The sequence below is a fragment of the Chionomys nivalis genome, chromosome 26 (assembly GCF_950005125.1).
Source record: "Chionomys nivalis chromosome 26, mChiNiv1.1, whole genome shotgun sequence".
In the NCBI taxonomy this organism is placed as follows: domain Eukaryota; kingdom Metazoa; phylum Chordata; class Mammalia; order Rodentia; family Cricetidae; genus Chionomys; species Chionomys nivalis.
Genome location: NC_080111.1, coordinates 15007575 through 15021759, shown reverse-complemented (window position 1 = coordinate 15021759; position 14185 = coordinate 15007575). Strand labels below are relative to the sequence as shown.

At 44.9% G+C, this 14185-nt stretch overlaps 2 protein-coding genes across 5 annotated transcripts; one reads left to right on the top strand and one right to left on the bottom strand.

The window, feature by feature from the left end:
- Positions 1-2565: 2565 nt before the first annotated feature.
- LOC130866797 (myosin regulatory light polypeptide 9) lies at positions 2566-12553 on the top strand. Of its 4 annotated transcripts, none has more exons than XM_057758399.1 (4): positions 2566-2980; positions 9277-9475; positions 10064-10225; positions 12027-12553. In XM_057758399.1, the coding sequence occupies exons 2-4, from the start codon at positions 9292-9294 to the stop codon at positions 12197-12199; spliced, it is 519 nt and encodes a 172-aa protein (XP_057614382.1). In that variant the 5' UTR covers positions 2566-2980; positions 9277-9291; the 3' UTR covers positions 12200-12553. The 4 variants fall into 4 exon arrangements, with proteins under 4 accessions (XP_057614382.1, XP_057614383.1, XP_057614381.1 ...); XM_057758400.1 differs by having other exon boundaries at positions 2586-2691; XM_057758398.1 differs by lacking the exon at positions 2566-2980 and adding an exon at positions 8156-8273.
- Positions 2851-6397, bottom strand: LOC130866754 (uncharacterized). Its single transcript, XM_057758332.1, is given in 3 exon segments — positions 2851-3261; positions 5950-6157; positions 6159-6397. Coding segments are annotated over 3 exon segments (858 nt in total).
- Positions 12554-14185: the final 1632 nt, after the last annotated feature.

The window sequence follows — 14185 nt, the reverse complement described above, 5'->3', positions numbered from 1 at the left end:
AGGAGACAGAGCACGAGCAAGGAACTCAGGACCCCGAGGGGGGCACCCACATACTGAGACAATGGGGATGTTCTATCGGGAACTCACCAAGGCCAGCTGGCCTGGGTCTGAAAAAGCATGGGATTAAACCGGACTCGCTGAACATAGCGGACAATGAGGACTACTGAGAATTCAAGAACAATGGCAATGGGTTTTTAATTCTACTTCATGTACTGGCTTTGTGGGAGCCTAGGCAGTTTGGATGCTCACCTTACCAGACCTGGATGGAGGTGGGTGGTCCTTGGACTTCCCACAGGGCAGGGAACCCTGATTGCTCTTAGGGCTGATGAGGGAGGGGGACTTGATTGGGGGAGGGGGAGGGAAATGGGAGGCGGTGGCGGGGAGGAGGCAGAAATCTTTAATAAAGAAATAAATAAATAAATTTAAAAAAAAAGAAAAAAATTCAAAATACCAAAAATAAAATAAAATAAAAAATAAAAATAAAAGCCACTCTTCTGTACATAGAAAATCTTTTAAAGTTATAAATAAGGGTCTGGAGAGATAACTCAGCAGGTAAGAGCTCTGGCTACTCCTCCAGAGATCCAGAGTTCAATTCCCACCACCCATGTGGCAGCTCATAACCGGTTATAACTGTAGTCCTGTGGGGTCCGATGCCCTCTTCTGGTGTGCAGATGTACATGCAGACAAACCATCCACATGCACAAAATAAAATCTTTAAGAAAAATAAAATTATAAATGATCACATTTAATCGGGAAGCCCTGTAAGGCAAGCTGGAGAAATATAGAAAAGTGAGGTCCACCGGGGGACTTGCTCCCAGAGTTGCACAGCCGGCTAAAGGAAAGATATGGAACAGAACCCAGACTGTCAAACTTGTAGTGAGTAGGTTCTCACCTGCGGTTTTAGGAAGATCTCCTCCAAGTTCCAAAAGAACAGGGACATCGAACAGCGTAAGAGGCCTTCAGTAGTAGGTCTATCATTAACATGTCATATCAGAACGTTAGGTAAAGTAGTAAGACTTAATTTTTCCACATTGACTTGGTATATCCATAGTTCTCTGGAAACGAATAAAGGATAAACAGAAATCAACTTCCGAACAGCCAGGTTTTTTTGCCCCTCCAGACAACTGAACATGCCTCTCTCCTTTCCTCCACTAACCCCTGGAATCCGTCCAACTGCCCTCTGGGGACGTCTTCCAGCACTCCCCTGGTAGGTGTATTTGTTCTTCTGTAACCTTTCGCATGTTTGTTCCTCATAATTCTCCCCCATTTCTGTTCCATCCCATAACCCCATCCCAGAGATGGCAACTGTTCATTTTGAAATGGGCAAACCGCAGCCCGGGCACAGTGTTTACCAGTTTAGTACGTATTGGCTGATTTGACGGGGACTCGGCGGGAATTCCTACAGAAGCCAACAACTGTTTTCCAGAAGAAGAGGAAACTGAACTGCCCGCTTCCTTGTTAGCATCTACAGGGGTTTTGATTTTCCGCTGCAGGACAGCCAGGCCTGAAGGCCCGAGCTTCCCAGTGTGACAGGCCAGTAGCGGATGGAGGGTAGTGCGGCTGCTGCCTCACAAGAACCTACCACAGTTTGACGCCTCGGCCCTCGACTTTGTACTGTCATGGCTTGCCACCCGCTGTGTGCCCAACTTTCCCCAAAAGTCATGCTGGACTCCTTAAGTCCTTGACTCCCCAGAACCTGCTCTTGCCGGTCTTGATTCAGAGAGCTGGGGATGAATTACCCAATTATTTGTATTTTTAGCTAGCACTCCAAATGATTCACATTATCAAAGAAGGGAGGGAAATTTTGTTTCTGTCACCTATAGGATTAGGGCTTTTATTTTCTTCAGTGGCTTTACCTGAGTTAACTTTAAACCATATCACGTATGTCCCATGAAAAAAACAGCTGGTCTTAGGACTATTTAACACGTATCATTTAGAACAGCGCCTTCGTTTCCCTGGGTCAAGCGACAGAGCTCTGGAGATGAAGAAGGAACTCGACAACTGCTCTGGTCTCGCCAGGGATGCGATCTGCTTCTGGGTCCGGGCTGGTCCAGCCTCTTCAGGATTCCTGACAGGGGCGAAACGGTGCAGGAGGCTTTCCCTTTAACCAGAACCATCTCTGGCAGCCGACTCACGTAAAGGAGACCTGAGGGATAAATGGGTCCAGCACTTAGTCCTATTTCACCAAGTCACCCTCGAGCGATGGGTGGAGCAGGAGTCACCATCAGGGCTAAAGGGGACTCTGGCAGGAAGTTCGAGGGAACTTTTTTTGGGCGAGGAAGGGATCTGGACCAAAGAGACCACGGGGCCCTGAAAGCTCAGTGTTCCCTCCCACGTGGAGAGTGAGGTACTCCATAAAAGGCCACTTCGCAACTTTCCAAAAGGCTTGCACACGCCCTCTTGGCGCCGAGCGGACCCTGAGGTGCTGACCTAGACGCTGATTCACGCGAACTTCCTGCACAGGCGCATTCCAGCCGGGACCGCGCCGGCGGGCTCGGGGGCGGAGCCGGTCTAGTCACGTGCGGCCCCGCGTCCCTCCGCGATTCCCCTACAAGGACTTGAGCCGGGGCCCCCGCCCCTCGCCGGGCTCTGGAATGCCGGCGGTGGAAAGCGGCGGGACGGACGCAACCATCTGCGGGAGGAAGGGGGGAGACGATCGCAATTCCACAAGAGACGCGAGAAAGACGAAGAGTCAGTAATTCGAACAAGAGATCCTCTACACGACCCTCTCAGTTCTAAGTTCCGCACTCTGTGCTGCCCATGGGCGCCGTGCGCCCGCCAACCGCTCGGGCATCTTCCCTGGGGTCCCCTCCCGTCGGTGCCGGCCCACGGAGGCAGTGGGAATGGTGGCTAGGCTTCCTTCCGGTTTGCTGGCGGAGGCCGGAAGTGGCCGTTCTGGGGTAGCTGGATAATTGTTAAGTCGGTGAGAGCGGCAGGCAGAGCACCGCCGAGACACCCTCGATTCTCGCGGCTGGGCAGGGTGAGTGGGGCTGGCCTCGGGGCGTGCGTGCTCCGTCCCGAGAAGGTGTCCCCGCGGGGCGGCGGGAAGCGAGGGGGAAGCGGGGAGCACACCTGGGCAGGTGTGCCTGAGTGATCGCGGGCGGCTGTGGGCTGGGAAGCCACGGGTTGGGGCGGCCGGGACGCAAACTTGCTCTGTTTGCCAAACTTGGAGCTTAGGAGATGATGCTCAGCTCGCTGGCGCCGCACGCCTGGGTGACCGCCGGCCCGCGAAACCGGAGCCCCACAGAGCTGACTCCGAAACTATGTTTGGTTGCTAACGTAAACTTGTCAGAGAGTTTGCAGATAAGAAAAACCGTAGCACAGCCGCCCTCTGCAGCTGTTGTTGCAGCTGTGCGGCTACGTGTTTAGTAGGAAGAACCCATTCAAATTTAGCAGCTCAGTGTGCGCTCCTCTCTAATTAGAACTTTTTCTTTGATGTTTGAACAGGGAGGAGAGATTGGGGTTACGTTTGTCTCTCGAGGGGACTAAGTCGACTTTACAGTGTTTTTAGAGTCGTTCAGTAGATGTGTAAAATTTAGAACTTCAGAGATCGATCATTTAAAATTTTAACTTCTTAAATGCAAAAGTTTGTATCAAAAGGTGAAAAAAGCGAGTTTACTGAAATTGCTGGTATTTTCTTTTTCCGAATGGCCCTTGATAAGGATTAATAGAATAGAAAAGCATTTTATCTTCAAAAGTGAGATGTAGCTGACAAGTCGATCCTGACAACTAATTGACTTTTTAAAAAGTGCTAATACTTCTTGGGTGTGGCTGTCTGGGAGATTTGAATCGATTCTCAGCTGGACGTGTACCTGAGAAATGAAAACTCGGCTTTCCTTGGTACTGAAACACCCAACTTGAAAATATACTTTCAAACACTGAATTTTCCCACACACCCAAAAATTTTATCTTGGAAAAAAATGGCACTGATGAAATGAGACAGATTTGATCTGGAGTTTGAAGCAGGCCAAATACCTAGGTCTTATAGCACACTAGAGGTTCTGAGATGGGAGTTTTCCGAGGGATATATCACCCAGTTTTAAGGGTTTTTTCATTAAAAGGTATTTTATTATAACTTTTCTTAGTATACTTGTTTTAGATATTCGTTAAGGGATTTTTTTCTTTTTGACGTGTGTTACCAGTTTAGGAGCTGTGAGATCCTGCCATTTTAGGCAATCTCATGTATAATTTAGTTTGATTGGTCTCACTTCATAGGTTTCACAGGCAGCTCTGTTGTTGTTATGGAAAGAGTGTCACTATGGCCCAGGCTACCCTAGAACTTGAGATGGTCCTGCTTCAAGTGCTAGGATTATATACCCAGTTGTGAACCGCCACACCCAGCTTTGGTTATTAATTCTACATTTCTAAAGATTCTGAAAAATCTGGTATGTATCGAAAGCCTCTCTGAGGATCTGTCTTTTGTTTTCCCATGTCTTCATAGTCTGATGTCTTCCTTAAGCATGGACTCCCATCTTAGCAAACTAACACACAAAATCGCCCAGGCTGGGAATGTAGCTCAGCAGTAAAGTGCTTACCTAGCATGTGTGAGGCCCGAGGATCAATCCCTAGAACTGCAAAAAACAACCCTCCCCATATTAGTCATTGTTGAAGCACTGTTAACTTAGCTTAAAACATTATACGCCTTTCCATGTGTAAGCCAGATTGTCCCGACCACCTTCGACTGCCTTCCTTCTCTTTCTGATGCTTTGAAACCCTCATGTGTTCGCTAGAAGGCCAGTCTGCAAATTTCCCTGCTTTTCAAGTTTCACCCCAAAGATCTTTCCCAAGGCTTCCAAAGTGAGGAGGATCTCACGTGTTCCTCTCACGCACCCTAAATAAAAAATAGTCACAGTGATTGTAAAATATTTTCAATTTCACTTTGCTCTAACTTTTCAAACTAGCATGAGAATTACGTTTTACATCTTCACTTTTGGAGACAGTAGGAGAGTGTCTTAGAACCACAGCAAAGAGAATTTTACCAATTCTGTCAACATTATTTCTTTGAGATCATAACACCTTTCTCCACGTGATCCCTTTACCTAAGTTTATTCCAGCCATGCTTGTAGTTTGGTGTGAAAAACATAAACAGTTTCTATTGTTTTTGTATAGATGCATAATTGACCATCCCATGTCTGTGAAGCTCCAAGTTTCTGGAGATAGTTGAATCAGTCTCATCTCCTTGAGAAAGTTGAGGCCCGAGAGTAACTTGTTATCGGATTTGGAAAGAATTAACTGCTTGAATTAGGATGGAACATCTGACTCTTGATTATAAACAAAGTTTATAATTTCCAACCGATAAAGCACTGGGTTATTTAGCTTCCCCTTCTGTTTGTTTTAGACAAGGTCTTAATATGTATCCTTGGCTGTCCTTGATCCACCTGTATCTGCCTCCCCGGTGTTGGGATGAAAGGAATTCACCACCATTCCTGGCTTCTTTCTTTTTTTTTTTTTTTTTTTTTTTGGTTTTTCGAGACAGGGTTTCTCTGTGACTTTTGGAGCCTGTCCTGGAACTAGCTCTGTAGATCAGGCTGGTCTCGAACTCACAGAGATCCGCACTGCCTCTGCCTCCCGAGTGCTGGGATTAAAGGCGTGCGCCACCATCGCCCGGCTTCTTTCATTATTTTTATGCATTGTTTTAGCTTGAGAGTCACACCTCTGAAGTGTATGTAGCTCATTTCATAAGTTGAACTAATATTTGCATTTCCTTATAGTTGCCTCTCCTACTATATTTTAACTTCTTTAAGATAGGTCACGTATGTGCTTTACATTTTTAACTTTTGACTAGTGTTCAATGCTAATAACATTTGATATGCATTAATATAATTAGCTGGTCCCAATACAATCATTTGAATTAAGCATGGGATGAGCTAAAGTTCTGGGTGAAGCTATTGTTAATGCTAAATAAAACACCAGAAAAGAATCTTTTTGATTGTTTTGTAATGCATTTACTAATGTTTTGGTGGTTGAAAAAGTCAGTGGACTCTGTTGCTTCTGGGGTGTGGGGTTCAGGAACTCTGGTGGGGCTGTCCCTTTCCTCTTCGCCACCACAGGCTTCTGGCTGGTCAGGATGACACTGGCCCTGGGGGTGGCCACCATGCCCAGATTAAGGGGGTATTTGTTCTTTTGGATCATGTGCCTGATTCGCTGAGGGTGGCCATGCATTCTTGATGGTGGTCCTTACTTAAGAGGTGTCTGGTTTTGGCTGACCAGATCTGGGATTCACGACCACCATGACTCTTTTGCCCCCGGCCACAGCCTGCACCCCCACAGTCTTGCTGTGAGTCAGCCTGTTGTAGCCGGAGTTGCTGGCCTGCGGATCGCTGCGCGGTCTCTTATTCCCCTTGATCAGGAAACTGGAGAAGTTCCAAACCACTGTCCATTGCGCATGTGCAGACATGGCGGCATCTCCTTTCCCTGTGGCGGTCGCAGACAAAAGAGTGCATTTACTAATTTTTAAATGCATTGTTTAAATAATAGGAAATATAGTCTTTTTTGTTTTTTTTGTTTTTTTTTTGTTTGTTTGTTTGTTTTTCGAGACAGGGTTTCTCTGTGGCTTTGGAGCCTGTCCTGGAACTAGCTCTGTAGACAAGGCTGGTCTCGAACTCACAGAGATCCGCCTGCCTCTGCCTCCCAAGTGCTGGGATTAAAGGCGTGCGCCACCACCGCCCGACCTAGGAAATATAGTCTTAAAGGTTACATGTTACTTTTAATATGTTAAGCATTTATTTTTTTAAATATTTTTTATGGTTTATTTAACATTATTTTATGTGCATTGGTGTGAAGGTGTCAGATTCCCTGCAACTGGATCTTCAGACAGTTGTGAGCTGCCATATGGGTGCTGGGAATTGAACCCGGATCCTTTGGAAGAGCAACCAGTACTCTTAACCACTGAGCCATGTCTCCAGCCCCCCATGTTAAGCATTTTTATAAAGAAATTTTAAAAGTGCACCCATCAAATTTAGTTTTCCGTAAGATTTTATAGAGTAAAAAAATCCACCTTTGGCCGGGCGGTGGTGGCACACGCCTTTAATCCCAGCACTCGGGAGGCAGAGGCAGGCGGATCTCTGTGAGTTCGAGACCAGCCTGGTCTACAAGAGCTAGTTCCAGGATAGGCTCCAAAACCACAGAGAAACCCTGTCTCGAAAAACCAAAAAAAAAAAAAAAAAAAAATCCACCTTTGTCAGCCATTTGACTGATTTTCATCACTGTTCTTAGCATAACTGACATTCCTGTGTTATTGGGGAAGGGAAACAAGGTTGTCAAACAAACAGGCTATTTTTGAAGATGATTTTTGACTTGCAAAGGTGGACGATGCTTAACACTGGAGAGCTGTGGACTAGTAAACATGTGCCACTCGACGGAGTTGTGAGGGCTTTTAAGAGGCACATCCTGTCATACCTGCCGTTAGCCATTTAGATGGGGGGGGGGAGAATGCGACTTTGTGTAGTAACGAGACATACGGCTCCATAGACTGAAAATACGAATTTACGAATGCTTTCAGTAGGTTGTAAAAGACACTCTCCTAAAGGAGAAATAAAAGTAGGAAATTTGGGAATATATAATTTTTGTGCTGTGCATGGCACCTTTCCAAAGACATCCTGCTGTACTGCCTGCGTGCAAATGGATTGGATTTGTGACTGACCATCCGTTTAAGGATTTCCTACGAGGGCTGGAGAGATGGCTCAGCAGTTAAGAGCATTGCCTGCTCTTCCAAAGGTCCTGAGTTCAAATCCCAGCAACCACATGGTGGCTCACAACCATCTATAATGAGGTCTGGTGCCCTCTTCTGGTCTGAAGGCATACACGAAGACAGAATATTGTATACATAATAAATAAATGAATATTTAAAAAAAAAAAGGATTTCCTACGAGAACCTGAAACCAGATTTCCATAGGGAGCCGTGTGAGCAGAGCTGTTTGTGTGATGGTGTGGTGTGGTCGAGGAAGGAATGTAAGAACTAACTTCTTTTCTGTTTTTTATTTTTGTTTTTTTACCTCATAGGAAACATTCTAGAGGTCACTTTGGGTGCTGGAATCTAGGTAGCGGTTCATTCTTTGCGGTCCACAGACTTATTTTTAGCACAAGGGCATGGTGCTTGCTGCATCATGGCTAAATGTTGTGTTCAGAACGTAAGCTTTAAAACTGTTATCTTGGTCAGAGTGGAGTCAGTAGTCCCTGTTTTAGCCCTGCCTGGAGGAATATAACTCAGCAGTGGCTTAGGCTTGCTGATCAGGATTCTGCAGGCTGCCATCTCCACCTCACCCTGAAGAATGGTATGCTGGAATTTTATTATCTGATAACTCGGGGGTTTTCCACTTCAATCATTTTATATTGTGTTCACAGGAAAAATATTTTCATTTTGTGTATTAGATGTTCTTTTAAGTTTTACAGGGATAAATGTATTAGAGAGCGAAGATAGAATCTGTGATCTTGAGGTGTTCTTTAAACGAAATTGCTTACAGCTTGCACTCTGATTTCGAAAGAGAAGCCTTAGCTGTATCGGGTGTTGAGTGCAGAGCAGGTCTGTATAAAGTACGGTCTGTAAGACTTATTAACTCCTGGTGAACTAACTTCAGTTTCTATGCCTTTATGTTAGCCTTTCAGCAAAATGTTGTTGAACGACGCTGAATCCAGAGATGAGGGTGCGATCTGAAATCTCTGAGTGGAAGAATAGCACCTGTCAGTAGAGGTTGGAAGGGAAGACCTCTTCCGCTGGTCATTCTTTCTGATGGCGTGAGCTACAGGAGGCTAGGCTTTCGAACACTAGCAAACCCATAGTGCTAATGTATAAGAACTGCTACTGTTTCCTGGGTATCTAAGTTTTTTTCTCTCTCTCTCTTTCTCACTCTCTCTAGTGTGCGTGCATGCGCGCACGCACACACACTCACATACACATGCACGCACCTCCTTGAATTTTATTTTTCTTTTGTTGTTAGGCTCTATGGTAGTACTTGGGGTATGTATATAATCTTGATGTGCTGTGAACTTTGACTTGATGTTGATGAAATTGGAAGTGATGGTCCTTTTATAAAAAAAATCTTTCAACTTTAAGAGTGAATGAATTCAAAACTGAAGACTGGTTTTTCTCTTTTAGTTTGGTTGTTGGGGTGATAGTCCTGAACGGCTAGAAGTCATGACGCACTTGGGTTACGCCACTGAAACATGCCACTGACCGATAAAAAGACAATTCCACTCATCTTCGTTAATCTCTGTTGTTATCCATACTTAGTAATCTTAGATACTGATTTTATTTCCTTTGGATTCTTCCTTAATTAGGATTTAACCACCACCATGTCGAGCAAAAGGGCAAAGACCAAGACCACCAAGAAGCGCCCTCAGCGTGCAACATCCAATGTGTTCGCCATGTTTGACCAGTCCCAGATCCAAGAGTTCAAAGAGGCCTTCAACATGATCGACCAGAACCGGGATGGCTTCATTGACAAGGAGGACTTGCATGACATGCTGGCTTCAATGGGTAATGTTCACTTACAGTGTTGATGTATTAGCTAGGATTTCCTTAATGTTTTCATGATTCTTAAAGCTCTATGGAGTCTGTCTAAGTGATTGATTTCGGAGCAGTGTTTCCCAGTGGGGCACACGCAGACACCTGTGCCTTTCTCAGGGTTGGGCTGAAGGGCTGTGTGTGCATGCAGGTATGTGGGTGCTGTCTGAGAAAGTGAGTGCATACAGCTTTTTCAGAGGACTTGAGTTGGGTTCCCAGCACCCACATTTAGTAGCTCACAACCACCTGTAACTCCAGCTGCAGGAGGATTCTCTGGGCACCTGCACCCTTGTGCATGTACCCCCACACATACATACATAATTAAAAATAAGTCCTTATAAAGAGAAAGTGAGAGATCTTGATTAAAAGCAGTATTAATCCTTCCGCCATCTCACTGGAATATTATATATTTATTGTAGACCTCTGAACTTTCCCCTTGTTTTGCTATCATGAACCCAAGTAGCAAACAATATAGTGGTTTCATTTCCTGCTATAATGTTTACGGTGATTAAGAGTTGGTCATTTCGTAATGTAATTATGAATATGGCTCCTTTTGTTTAGGAAAAAATCCAACTGATGAATATCTAGATGCCATGATGAATGAAGCCCCGGGCCCCATCAATTTCACCATGTTCCTCACCATGTTTGGAGAGAAGTTGAATGGCACAGATCCCGAAGATGTCATCAGAAACGCCTTCGCCTGCTTTGATGAGGAAGCAACAGGTAAGTCAGGGTGACTTAATCACAATGCTGTTTTAGTTATGTAACAAGATACACAGAATTTAAAGTGTGGTGAATTAGCACATTTCGAAGGTTTTCTCCAGCTTTCTTTTGGTGTGCTCATGACTCACCTTACTCCACATGAGTGTGTGGGTGTGACTTGTCGACGTTTTCTGGGCTCCTGAAGTATTAGTCGTTTTCAGAAGTTTGTTGGTTAAATTTGCAACTTTTTTGGGAAACGTACTTACTCTTACTTAAAGGTCCTGGCTGTCAGTACTGTGTTAGATGAGTAGCTGGCCAGAACAGCCTTGTAGATTGCTACAGACCACAGCACAGCGGTGTCGTGTTTGCCTGTCGGGCATCTCTCAACTCCAGATTATCCATCCCGTGTGCTAGCTAAGCTCTATATTAGAATATGCCAAGAAGACCTTAGACTCTGGTATCAGGTGAGCAGGTTTCAGGTTCCTCTTCTGCTGTGTGATAGCTGTGTATTCGGGCAGGTTACTTTGGTAAGGTTCTGTTTCTGTTTTTGATGAAACTGGCAATACTATGACCTTATCTTGCAGAGCTGTTATGAGGATGAAATGGGGATGAGATGGGCAGCTAGTGCCTAGCATGCTGCTGGCATGGAGCTGACTGAGAAGAAGGAAGTGCCTGGCGCAGTACAGCAGAACTAGAGCCTGTAAACACAGCGCTCAGGAAGCTGAGTCTGGAACCATGGATTTGGGATGTAGAAGACTATATCTCCAAAAGCAGACCATTAAAACTAACAGTGTTAACTATTGGAATGCCTGGTTCTTTGGCAAAAGTAGAGGAGAAAGCATATGGGGCCTATTTTCTAAGATTTCCACTTTGTGTCTAGGCCAGTGTGTGTAGAGAAGGAAGGCGCCCTCTGACTGCCGACATTATTACGTAGGCTAGTCTTAGATGCCCGTGGTTGGCAGGGCCAGCTGATGGAAGCATGCTCTCCTCACTCTAGCTTTCAAGCTCCCCGCAGCATGACCATCTTCTGATTTTCACAAATGGCTGTCAGCCACAAAAGAGGCACACATGAGCATGTGAGTGTGATTGTAGACTTTTTCCTGGCTCCTCAAAAACAATAAGCCTTTCCTCTCTTTCCATGCGCCAAGTTCTTCACTTGTGTCTCTCTCCTGACACATGCATGATGGGCACATTTTAGTTGTGTGCTTACTCGCAACCACAGCTAATTCATGTGCCAGTCAAGTGAGTTGGCTGGAGTGAATGATTTATTTCTACAAAGCTACCCGTCTAAGATTTTAGGGACCTTCTTTAAAAATGTAGGATTGGAGTTTCTTTGTTAATCTCATTTTGTTTGTCGATCTCACTTTGTGGGAAATGTATTCTTAAGTGTATTAAATTTCGCACCCAGGAAATTGTCAGAGTCTGTTCTTTTGTGACTAAGCCTGTTTCATTTCTTCCCCACCTATAGTATATTAAGGGTTCTTAATCATTGTGCATACAAGTTACTTGAGCCCTTTAAAACTGCCAGTTACTAGAGAGAAATGAGGGCTAACACAGGGTTCTGCTTCTGTTTTGTGAGTAATTCCATTCTTTTTGGCAGGAGGGTTTTATGGAAATGTCAGGTAGCAGGTGGCTGCTATTGGCTTGTACAGTTTGTATGGCCTCTTGCTAAACACCAAGCCAACAGGAAGGATGTGGGACAGGCAGGCAGCAGAGTAACGCCATGAGCATCTGGTTGTCTGTTAGGGCTGCAGGCCCGTGAAAATACATGGACTGTGCAGTTGGGTATGGGTCTTCTGATCCTCCATTCTTTACCCTCCAGGTACCATCCAGGAGGATTACCTGAGGGAGCTGCTGACAACCATGGGCGACCGCTTCACAGACGAGGAAGTGGATGAGCTCTACAGGGAGGCCCCCATTGACAAGAAGGGCAATTTCAACTACATCGAGTTCACGCGCATCCTCAAGCACGGAGCAAAAGACAAAGACGACTGAAGAACTCCAAATTCCAGCTACATGTTCCCTGTTGCCACTGGGGTATTTCTGAGGTTTTTCTCCTAGAACCCGGTGCATGCCCTAGCTTACTGCTTTTTGCTGTCTTGTTTTGTATTTATATAATCTCAGCCTCTTTGGGCCACATGTATCTTTATAATCAGACTGGAAATGGGACTTGGTGTCGTTATCCAACTAGAAAGTAAGGTAACGGGACTTACAGGCAGTCTTGACCCTCCTGTGTAATAACTGCAGCCCACACAGAGTCAATATATTTTTTCAGAGAAAGTTACCCACTCAATTTTTTCTGAATGATAATTAAACTTTCTTGATAAAATACTTGGTCGTTTAAATTTATTTCCCACTTGATTTTAGTTTCACTTGCGTCCTTGCATTCCTGTGAGCTTGCTTAGCTCCTTCCAGTGTTCCCTGTCATTAAAAGCAGGCCTGATTTCCTCTGCACCTATTTATTTCTCCCTCTCGGGGAAATCAGATTTTAACTGCCCTATTTGGGTTTCCTAGACTTGGTCGACAACTTTGAAAACAATTCCTGCATATTTGTGAGCACTCGAGCAGCTTGAGATACTAGAGTTCGACGCTCTTGCTTTATCTCCTCCGACTTTAAACTTCTGTACATTACTTCCTGCCCCTAAAATAAGATCAGGCCACTAAATATACTAATTTTCATTTGTTCTATCAAAAAACTATTCAGCGCTAAAGGTTCTATGGAATGCTTTTAACAAAAAGATTTCTGTGTTGTGTTTCCAGCTGTTGGAAATACACATAGTATTTTTGTTGTGTACAGTTTTTTCCTTATAGCAACCCCTATTGAAAGAATGTTTGTTTCTGCAGAGAGTCATCATGTGTGAGCTTTAGACATTCCTAACCTACCCACAGTCACAACAGCTGTGGCTGCATGCCTGGGAAAGTGAGGTCATTGTTTCGATCCTAAAAATAACTTCTGTTATTTGTGATAATTCAGAACTGTTGCTGAGCTAATCGGGGAAAACACTTGTTCTGTTTAGTTTTCTAATGTTTCAAAAATTCCCAAGTTTAGAAAGGTTTGAAGCAAGGGGGTTGGTGGGTTTGCTTCAACAAGACTGTCCTTGAAGGAAACCATTACCTCATTTGATAAACAATTTCGGAATGCCTTTGAGCAGCAGGTTAGAGAGCAGAGCCGCCAAGTGGAATGGGGACAGGGGACGGGATCATAACAACTGCTCTTTGCTTCCTTCAAGATTACAATCTCAGAAATCTGCCCTAATTTCCTGCTTGATTTTTTTTTTTTAAGCAAAATAACTTTTTCAGCTTATCCACTCAGCGCTAGTCTTGCCGAATTTCCATTTTTACTGAAAACAATACAAACCCCAATCTACCTCTGCCTTAACACATCTTCAGCCAGGAATAAGTTATTTCCACTCTAGGAAGAAAGTACTACTAAAATTATCTCTCGCAGCGTCCAACCCCATAAACAGCCGTTAGGAACAGTAGTAAGTGGTCAGCCCTCAATAAAATGAAACAGTTTGCTAGTGGGACTCTGCGTAGTAGCTGGGTTTTGCTTACACAAGAATGGCTGCCAATGAAAAGCTGTCAGAATGTCTCCTAGCAGCGGACTTGACTACAGAACCAGTCTCTAGAGTTTCCATGATGAGAATGATCTCAAAAGCCCCAGGAAAGCACTCCAAGGGGCAGCACCCCACCGGCTGCTCATGGTCATGCTGCCTTTGAGACTCAGTGCCCAGATAGAGTGCGTCTGACCAGGGAACCTGAGACTTAGGGCTTTGGAAGTGAATGCAGGTGGGACAAAGGGAGGACGGCCAGAATAAAAGGCAGACTGAGGAGAGGAAGGAGAGACAAGAGGTGGAAGGACAAGTGGACAGTGACAGAAACAGTTACAGAAAGCTGGTTTAGGAGGAAGGGGGGTGGTTACCCAGTCACAGAGAAGTGTAGGGAGCTTTGCCATGCGTCAGCCATTAGGTAGTTCAGAAT

Excerpts from the sequence above, each read along its gene's own strand:
- LOC130866797 (XM_057758398.1), top strand. Across the intron at positions 9,476-10,063 it reads TGACATGCTGGCTTCAATGG|GAAAAAATCCAACTGATGAA; the intron begins GTAATGTTCACT and ends CCTTTTGTTTAG. Across the intron at positions 10,226-12,026 it reads CTTTGATGAGGAAGCAACAG|GTACCATCCAGGAGGATTAC; the intron begins GTAAGTCAGGGT and ends TTTACCCTCCAG.